At 33.0% G+C, this 10,820-nt stretch overlaps 2 protein-coding genes across 2 annotated transcripts; both read right to left on the reverse strand.

Moving 5' to 3' along the window:
* Positions 1–1,429: 1,429 nt before the first annotated feature.
* LOC122579104 (40S ribosomal protein S3-1-like) lies at positions 1,430–3,820 on the reverse strand. The gene is made up of 6 exons (XM_043751204.1): positions 3,710–3,820; positions 3,442–3,589; positions 2,470–2,641; positions 2,300–2,354; positions 2,090–2,221; positions 1,430–1,806 (listed from the first exon to the last, which is right to left on the reverse strand). Exons 1-6 carry the CDS (start codon positions 3,737–3,739, stop codon positions 1,615–1,617), a joined length of 729 nt encoding a protein of 242 aa, XP_043607139.1. The 5' UTR covers positions 3,740–3,820; the 3' UTR covers positions 1,430–1,614.
* A 3,623-nt stretch (positions 3,821–7,443) lies between these two features.
* Positions 7,444–9,726, reverse strand: LOC122610924. Its single transcript, XM_043783877.1, has one exon. The coding sequence runs from the start codon at positions 9,724–9,726 to the stop codon at positions 7,444–7,446; it is 2,283 nt and encodes a 760-aa protein (XP_043639812.1).
* Positions 9,727–10,820: the final 1,094 nt, after the last annotated feature.

The raw sequence follows: 10,820 nt of genomic DNA on the forward strand, positions 1-10,820 counted from the left end.
TGTGTTTAACTTGAAATTAATACTATGTTTTCTTTGTATCACTAAATATATTCTTGTAAATTCGTCACAAACGATTCAATCATAAAAATAATAAACTTGATGAATTCAATGAGCCCAAGAAAAACAAACAATTTGATGAAACCAGAACACAACATAACGAAATTTATTTGTCATAACCATTGGCATGTGGCATGTCTTTAGGATAGCTTCATCTTTTAATCTTGTTTTTGACTTCGCCTTGAACATGTTATGGGCATTGGCTAGCCGAAGGCAAAGGCTTATCGATCAGCACACAATTAACCACAAACGGTGGCATCCCTATTCCTCCTTCACTTCTTTGGGGAGCGGTGACGGAAAGTCATCCTTGGGAATGTAAATTACCCCAACATCAGGTAAGGGAGTCTTAAGTTCTAACCAATTAACAAGAATTCACAAGAAAACAGACGACTAAAAAACTTACGTGTCCACATAACCAATTCATTTATAACAAAAGTTTACAAATATAAATGAACCAATTAATGATCGATATGTGTTTGATTTCTCATTCTTTTATTAAAGTCTCGTTCATGATCCATACATATAACATGAAAACGGACTGTGAGTTCAACATTGATTAAATAAGTTATACAAGAGTACGTCTACTTACCGGAGACAAAAGAGAGAGTGTTGATTAAAGAGAAACAATGATATTGGCGCCGTTTTAGAAAATAAAAAACCACACAGAGTAAATGTAATTCTACCTTTTACCGAGTATTTATAATTTTTACGAGTATTAGGCTTATGGGCCTAGGGTTGCCCTTTTGCAAAAGTGGCAATCAAATCACCGAACTGGCAATAACATCTGTTTAGGAGAAGAAACTAGATTAGTTAAAACATTTTTCAGATTAATGGTTCTCGGATCAGCGGATGAAACATCTAGGTTTTACTCAAGAAGCGGGAATTCGATTAAATCCCATTTGAGCAAAAACCTTTAGATGGTGGAGATGCTCTCCTATTCTGTTAAAAAAATAAGATGGTAAAACATTGCAAGAGCCAAGAGGTCCACTATCTTCCACTCTTCTGGAACATGCATGTTCAAACATACTAAACATCTTAGCAATGGCGAGGAAATATGTACAGATACCGTTACATATACGGTATACCCGGTTACAACGAACCTTTCTCAAAGGAAAAACCTAATTTTCACTTTTTAAACTCGATGACTTTAACCCGAGCAGGGAGCTTAGGGCCTATATAAATTCGAAGTTATACATAGTATTTGGTTTCAAAATTTCCTAGATTTCGTTTAATAATAAACATTAAACATGACAGTCTCTTTTTGAAAAAGATATAGTTTAGATCATGACAGAGCCTCAATCAGTTTTAGACAGGCTCAATTGCCAAAGCGTACAACTGCCACACAAGAACGCTCATGAATAAAGCACGATCATGAATAAAGCACAAAACATTCTATTCTTGTAATAATGCAAGTGTTCAGAAATAACTGTCAACCATTAACATAAACTTAAAAATCAGTTTAAAAACCGGTACTTAACAGATCACATAAGATTTATCATCCAAAACTTCCAAGTCTAAACATCACAAAGATATCTAATCTTTCTTTTTCAGAGAGCCTTAAACAGCCGCAGGCAAAGGCTCATCAGCAACGATTGGTGGCATATATTCTTCTACCTCCTTTGGTGGAAATGTAGCGACATCGTCCTTGGGCATGTGAATAACAACATTGTCGGGCAAAGGAGTTTTGGGTCCGAGTTTGCCAGAAGGATCCCAATCGAGCATAATCTTAACCTTAATACCAAGAACGCCCTGTACATAGATTACACAATGTCACATACTGGTGTAAAGTAATTAATAAACTAAGAAACCAGTTTAATCAAACAATTGTCAAAGAAACCAATTTAATCAAAAAATTGTCATTGTGTGATTGTGTCAAAAAAGTAATAAACTGTGAAATCAGTTTCAATAAACTATTAAATGTCTTCTTTCTACCCCATTCGGGTAAAAAAAAATTTCAATCCACGCGTTCACAAGTAAATGGGACTTAGTGTCTAGCTGTAGTGAAAACAAATAGAAAGAAACCATGAATCACCTGTCTAAGAAGCACGTGTCTCACAGCATAGTCGATGTACTCCTTGACAGGTTGACCAGATGAAACCATGTACCCATCCTTGAACTTCATTGATTTGGCACGCTGAGCTCTAAGCTTTCCGCTAACAATCACCTGAAAAAGATGGTCGGTGCTGAGAAAAGTACCAGCCTCATGTACTAACATGCAATACATAAGCATCTATAAACATACCTCACACCCCTTGGCTCCATTCTCCATAACAAATCTCAGAACACCATAGCAAGCTCTAAAAATCATTGATTATAAAATCAGTTTTAGTAAATCGTATAAAAACTAATCTGGACTATACTATGCACATCAAGCCCTCCAAAAAAAACGAGTAAAATAGGGTATCTACAAACCTGCGGACAGCAAGCCCTCCAAGAAGCTTGTAACGCAAAGACTCAGCCTGGGCAATGGCACAAAGCCCCCTGTTGTTCACTCTCTCAGCATAAAGCTCAACACTGTTTTCAGGGAACTTAAATCGCTTCTGAACAAGAGAAGTTAGCTCTCTTATCCTCCTTCCCTTCTCACCTGAAAAGACAAAGTCCAGTATGCAAAAAACCATGGTGTTATAAACATCTAATGACAACATACTGAAACTAAAAAAAAAACACTACACAAACAATTACAAAACAGAAGCTAGCTACAATCATGTTAAAGCTGATAACTTTGTTGACAGCCAAATGTAACCTTTCATTCTAGGTCTTTCGTTTAGTTAAAAAGAACAAATCTAACAGATTTTTCAGTTTTAAAGTAACATTTCTACATTTTGTAATACGATAACCATGTATATTAACTAACTCCAGCAAAAACATAGAGCCTAATAGGTTTAAGCACCAACGATATAATAAAAACAGCTTATGAGAAAAATGTTTTATGTATGTAACCTTCTTCCAACAAAAAATATAATAACACCCGGGTAAATTACAATTATAATCTTCTGGAATCCTTCAAAGATATCCATCATGTTTTAACTAAATTCACGGTTATTTTCAAATTCAGAAACTTAAACAATCACACAACCATTCATGGTAAAAACAGCCACAATTAGAGACTTCTAGGTCCATTTACCTTGTTTAAAATGAACAGAAAGTCACAGCCAAAGATATCATTTGAAAAAATAAATTAACCTTAACGCAACTACTTATAAGATACATCTAAGATATTCATTTTCATAATAAACACTTAATTTTAACATCAATATTTCAATACAAAAACATACATACCCATCAAACTATTGTTCATTTTCTCATATACAAACTAACTAACTAATTATAAATAATCAAACATATACATACACACACACACACACAATAAGAATAAAAGTATACCTAGAACGTTTTGAGTACGAGTAGCTCTGATGATGATTTCAGTACGCATCGGCGTAACCCTAACTTCCACGCCGGAGTAGCCGTCTTCCGCTAGCTCTCTGGTTAGCACCTCATTCAATTCGGCAAAAAACACGCCGTCTGCTACAAACTGACACATAGAAATACATACACTTTATATACAAAAGCAAGATCTATAATCATTTTTATGAAAAAAAAAAAATCCATGAAACTTGTAAGATTCATGGATTGATTTTGACAAAAGTAATACCTTTCGTTTTTTGCTTAGTTGAGACGCCATGATTGCAGATTAGTGTGTGTGTGTGTGTGTGTTTTTAGAGATGATGAAAAACACTGACCACAGCTGCTGCTTGTGTCTTTGATGAGATATATACAGAAAGATGAAAATGTTATAGATTAGGTTTTATATATATTATATATTTAGGGTTTGGAAAATGTGTTATGGGTTACAGGCTTAAGGCCCGAACTGGGATGGGTTTAGTCAGGCCCATTTGTTAGGCCTTTTATATAAAGGATTTTCATTTTAGTTGGCTCCCTTTATACTTTTATTATTATGACTTTTTCTTATGTAGTACAAAGTGGATATGTTTGTTGGTTGTATAGGTTATGGTGACTGCTCATTCTATTTTCTTTTATCTAATGATCATTAGAACGCGTTTAGTGATTTGGAAATTCTCCACATGTCCTATACGTCTGAACTTTTAAGTTTAAGATTTGTATGATCTGTTAAATTATCAAAAATGTATCAATTTGTATCTTATATTAGATTTAAACCACTTAATTAAGTGGCTTATTACGTCATGTAATAATCTCCTATGTTTCAGCATTATTTACACCCTTATATTAAGGTTGTATTCTTGAGTTTTTTTTGGTAAAGAAAAGAAATGAAAAGATAAGCAATTTCACCTTTTTGCATTCTTGAGTTTTTCTAACAAAAGAAAAAAAAGTGTAGGGAAGGAAAACTTAGGGTTTTTTCATCTCAAAACTTTCAGACCATATTTGGCATGATTTGGAGGGAAAAGAAAGTGCAGGTGGTGGAAAGCGGGTTTCAGGTGGTGGTTGCGTGGAAAGGGTGGTTGCAGGTGGTGGTTGCGTGGTGGTAGGTGGTTGCAGGTGGCGGGGGTGGTTGCAGGGGGTGGGTGCAGGTGGTAGGGGTGGTTGTTGGTGGTGGTTACTGGTTGAAGGTGGTGCTTGAAGTTATGATTTTTTTCTTTTTTACTTTCCTTTCAAACTCAAGAATGAGTTTTTTAAATGTATTTTTCTAATATTTCTTCCTTTATCCAATTTTCCCCTTTATTTTTCTTTTAATAAAAACTTGATAGTGAAGCGTAATTCTAATATTCTTAAAAAACTTATTATTTACACATGAAATAGCTAGATGGTCCATGTCTAGCTAGTACGTACACAGTACCAAATAGGCAAATATCCTATCAATGTCCTATATATGTAGCAAAACATCACTTATTATGAGAGCATGATCAAAATGTACAAACTAACTTTTCCTATATATAACGACGGGTCATAGCTTGCTCACCTAGGCCCGGTTTAAATTATGGGACGTTGGGATATCGATATTCATGTTGATTACCATATAATTTATGAATCGGATAATTGGTCATGTATGAATGAAAAGTCTTAATATATAGTACTAACAACAAGAACTATATATTCTCAATTTGCAGTTATACAGTTGACATGTTAATATGATTACAGTATGTTTATAAAAATGTATTTATGTATGTTTTAAAGCATATGATCTTATTAGAGGCTTGTTCATCTAAATTTATTCATATAATACATAGTATCAAATAGGCAAATATTCAATCAATGTCCTATACATGTACCAAAACATCACTTATTATAACGTGCATGATCAAAATGTACAAATTAACTTTTCCAATATATAGCGACTGGTTATAGTGACTGGTCATAGCTTGATCACGTAGCCCCGGTTTAAATTATAGGATTTTGGGATATCGATATTCATGTTGATTACCATATGATTTATGAATCGGATAATTTATCTAATGATAGAACGCATTTATAAATTCAATTTTTACTTTTTGAATATTTATCAATTCCATGTTTTTCACTTGTGAGTTGTGACTGAATATTAAATGCGTATCTTAATAATTTATCTAATGATCTAATGATCAATTTGAATTAAAAAAATTGAAAATAAAAAAGTGAACTGTAAATTTTTAAGGGCCTAAACTACTTATTTGACACGAGCATAGTACCCGCGCGTTGTAGCGGAATTTTATAACTACTTTTTTTGGATGAATATATTAGTTACAGAGTGTCAAAAATATAAATTATAAGATTTTGTCGATTGTTTTAAAACCATATAAAAAGATCAATGTTAATTAAATGATAATCAATCACAAATTGTTAACAAAAATAGTGAACTAATATAATAAAGCAAAAAACATACCAATATAATACTTATATATATATACTAGATATTTTACCCCGCGTGATGCGCGACTAGTTAAAAAGGTTATTTTATGCATTAATAAGTAGCTATTCTATAGGCTTATTATGTTGAAATTGATTATGTTATAGTTAATGGTTAATTCCTAGATTACTCTGGTCATCTTTTGTCTTTATTGACATGTCGGTATCACAGTCACTAAACCTACTATAGTGATTACACACCAACATTTAACCTAAGATATTTTGATATCATCAACAAATCAAACGTAAATCGATAATGTAGCATGATATCTATATATTCATCAAACGAAATAATATATACAAAGTAAAAAAACTAAGCATGACAAAAATTTAGTCATGTAAAATACACATAAATACAATACGAATAAGTAAAAAACTAATAAGATAAATAAGAGAAAATCATTATAGTTTTTGCTTTCAGTTATGTTGAAAAGATGGAGAAAAAACCTTATGTAGTGACGGGAAAAAATAATCCTAAACACAATTAGGAAATAAAGTATTTTATCTCCAACAATCAAGAAATTCATTCGTAAAACTCAAAATAACTACTATTATCATTATAAAATAGACATTTTTTGTGGCTAGAATAACCAATTTTGGTTAAGGTTTCGGCCAAAAAAACGAAGGAGAAACAACAAAATTGTTTAGTCGTGTATAACCTAATAATATTAGAAAAGGTAATAAAATATCATGGATTATGAGTCATGAATTATGAAGTGTTTATAATTAAAATAAAAAAGTTAAAAAATGTCATGCAAGGTTAATCGTGATTTTTTATATATGTTTGATTTATATAAATATAAATTATATATATATATGTTTTTTCTATATGTCATATTTAAAATATATGTATAATTATATTATATTATTTAATGAAAATCTATTAGTGTGAAAAAAATATGGAGGTGCCACGTAGGATAAATCCTATGTGGCATGTTTAGTGAAAATTTTAATTTGAGGTGGATGACTTTAAAAAGTCAGGATAAATATTGTTTTATTATGTATATAGATACTAAATAGTGTTGTGTGTGAAGAAGCATTTTGAAAACCATAAAAATGCTGAAAGAGACATTTGGGGAACAAAAATTAAGGATTAAAAAAGTATAGATATAGATGAGTTAGCGAGAAATATTTTAGAAATATTAAGAAAAATACTTAATTACTTAAAATAGGAATTTAATATGCATTATAAAGGGGTATAGATAGAAATATTATTACGACACGCATTTAATATTCACTCACAATTGAAAAACATGGAATTGATAATAAACATTCAAGAGTTAAAAAATGAATTTATGACTTTCAACTTTATCATTGGTAGTTATAAATGAGCCGGTTGTAAACCGGTTTGAAAGGGCAATCCAAATGTTCATTTAGTGTCCTGAATTATGTCGGCAACCTACGTTCGAATCCGTGTAACAGCATACCATTTTTCTTTTTCTAGTATATATGAAAACAGATACTATACTATCTATACACTCTAGTCTGTATTAAAAAAAAATGCATAATGAAGCTAAAGAAGTTATTTTAAGGGATTGATTGCTTCATATGAAGACGCCACTCATCAATATACGCCATTTTATCAGGATCCATGCTCGGTAGTTCACGTGGTTCAACCGTTTTCATGATATGCATAGTCCTACCAAGAAGCATCGTTGCAACCTCAACGCTAGCCTCCCTTTTCTCTATCACACTTTCATGACATTTCATCATAATCACTTTTGGTATGTTAGTGAAGCAAGCAACCATTATGTCCGAGATCATTCCATATAACTGGATAAACAATTCCCCCTCTGTAATCGGATCAATGTTGCTTCCGTAGCTGAGCAAAATTGTTTGAGAAATGCGATACATTGAGTTGGCAGCAAACAATTTCTTCTCTAGTTTTCCTTCGGTACTTGATAGGATATTTATCACCATTTCTTTTGCTTTATCAGAAAACGATTGAACAATCTCCCTTGGTGTTTTTCCATAAAAAGCACTTCTTTCAAGATTTTCGTCCAACCACTTACACTTGGCTTCCACCTCATGCCATAAGCTCGTAGCCGCCTTCTGGTTAATTACATTTTCCTCTGCACTATTAATGAGGCTTTCTTCTACGAGATGGGTGTATATAAGACCTTCACCGACACTTTTAAACAATCTGTTCGCCACGTTTTTTTCAATATTTGGGAGAGAAATGGCGATACATGTCAAGGTCACGATAGGTAAGCTCCAGCTGTAAGGAAGTACAACGGGAAGCAGTGGTTGCACTTGATCTGTGTCAAAGTTTGCTACTCCTCTGAATGCAGTAGATTTATCGAGAAGTTTTATAAGATTGTTATGATTTGAATCCTTCTCAATCTTTTGAATCAAAACATCCATAGATTTTAAGATTCCTTGCAATGTGTGATCAGAAAGCCCAATCTTGTCTTCAAGTTGCAAAACGTAGATGCCAAGGTCTTCTTTATTTGTAACATCATCGGTACTTTTTGAGGCAATATTGGGTGTGCAGGGACATAACTTTTCCCTCAGTGAGTTCCAACTAAGAAAACAATGTGCTACAAATATTAGAACGGCCACAGGGATAAGCCGTAACATTTTGCATGATACAACGATAATTTTTTGAAAAATAATGAGAAGGCTCATTATGATGGCTTTTGACTTATGGACAAGAGTTCGTGATCTACAACCACTTGATAGAAAAGTTATCTGACAATCTTTCCATTCACACAACTTTTTGGTCCAATACTTCTCTACTGTAAAGACCAACAAAAACTTTCTACTTGTTTTACTGGAAAATCTGAAGCTTAATATGGTAAAACATCTAAATACTGGGGTTATGCCACCCATTATGCATCCGGCAAACTGTGTTATATAGATGGCAAGCATTGACAGCTTATAATCCGATCTAAAAGCCACATATACTTCTTTGTCTGAAAATTTCAGAAATAGAGATGTATTGATGACTATTGCAATCACACATATTACGCCTGCAGCAAAAGATAGCGGATTATTAGCCATCACAAACTGAGGACTACCAGTTTTAACCATGATCCAATGTCTTCTCACATGTTGCCTAAGTTTCTCTAGAGTTGCATCCTGTGGTTCAAGATCATATAGAACCATAGTCCTAATTTCTCGATACTTCAGTTCAAGGATCTGTTTAAAGATTGGAATTGATATAGTCGAGGAAATCATGACTGTTAGTAATAAGATCATCAAGACCACATAGATGCATGCCATCTTTGCAAAATGAAAATTTACATTACTTACAGATCTAGACATTGCATTATTAATTTCATGACTGATAAGATTGGTATTAATCTGGATGCAAATATTCACAATCATGGTGATAACAAGAATTGCCAAACCTGTAACATTCGCAAGAAGTGACTTGTTACCCATTGATGCCAAAGAAGGCATTAAGTTAGCCATCATTGTACACATGAAGGCCATGCTTCCTAACTTGGTTAGTTGATCCACTGCACCCGGCATTGGACTACTTAGATCCATAGGTAGTTTCATTGCGACCGCTATCATGGTGATAGAAGCCGCATTGAGAGAGAAATATTTACATGGAAACCATATTTTTCTAGTTAGAAAACCATGTGATAAATCTGCTGCCATTGCAGCCGTGCAAAGGAATGATGCTATTGCAATGTAGATCCCGATCCACAACATAGGCTGGCTATATTGATCTCGAGCAACAATATCATCTACCTCATCACATAACTCCCTCATGAAGGCTAAACTAGGAGGCGCATTTGGAATATTACTATCGAATATATGCTTACACTCTGTAGATGAATAGTGGTATGAATTAACCATTTTGAAATTTATTTATTAACTCAATCAAAGTTGATGCTAATTATCCACTGGAATAGAAGTTATATTATAAGACTTGAAAATAAAAGGATATGATGATTCTAATTAAATTGCCCTGTGATATAATGAGATAAACAATTATCCCACTAATTGGTTGAGAAATCCGAAATTTCTTGTTCACTCTGGTAACGGCATGACAAAACTCTTCATTATGAAAATTGTGTACAAAGCATTACATCTCTAATTCTGTTTTATCTTTTGTTTTAACTACCACCATAGACCAATTTGTCATAGTTTGTTGACCTTAATTACGAGCAGTTTTTTGATATTTTAAGTTTAGAATTACTTAGGCCATCCTTAAGTTGGTGTTTTAAGTGCCGTTAGCATTGTTTTAATAATTTGTTTGCTTTTTTAAGTTAGACCAGCTGGTCAGTATATGATCATTGCCGACTTTGCTCAATATAAATGAATAAATATAAATAATCAATCACTCCTGACTTGTTTTATTTGCCCTTTTCTCTTATTCTGTTATAAGTCTTTTATTCATTCCAAATGCAATGCATTGAAAACTTTAATTAAACTACGTACATTGACAACTAATTAGTCAACAAATGATAATGCAGTGTAAGAAATCACAACACAATCCAAGAGCAACCTTACAGAAGAGATTCACAACACAAATAAGATACACGAATGAAAGATTGATTGATATTAATGTTTAATAGTCCAGATACAATGATAGAAATTGAAAGATAATTTATATCTAAGATATAAGATCTAGAAATATAGATATATATTTTGAGCAGTGATATTTTTCTGAACCCTAAATTGGGTATAAGGGTCGTTTATATACCCCTAGTTCTTTTACACTAGAGTCCCTCAATATCCTTTAATAGTCGAGTAGTCCTTGCACTTCTATGCTTCACACCTTCAGTCCCTTATCTTCAACACTTTATCCTGCTAAGTCCTTCTGAGCCTTTGACAAGTGAATTACCTCAAGTTAGATAACAATGTAATAACAAGATGATCTTGTTACACTTTTAACATCCCCCCTCAAGATCATCTTGAAAACAGATTAATAATCCCAAGTTTATTAC

The sequence above is a fragment of the Erigeron canadensis genome, chromosome 8 (genome assembly GCF_010389155.1).
Source record: "Erigeron canadensis isolate Cc75 chromosome 8, C_canadensis_v1, whole genome shotgun sequence".
In the NCBI taxonomy this organism is placed as follows: domain Eukaryota; kingdom Viridiplantae; phylum Streptophyta; class Magnoliopsida; order Asterales; family Asteraceae; genus Erigeron; species Erigeron canadensis.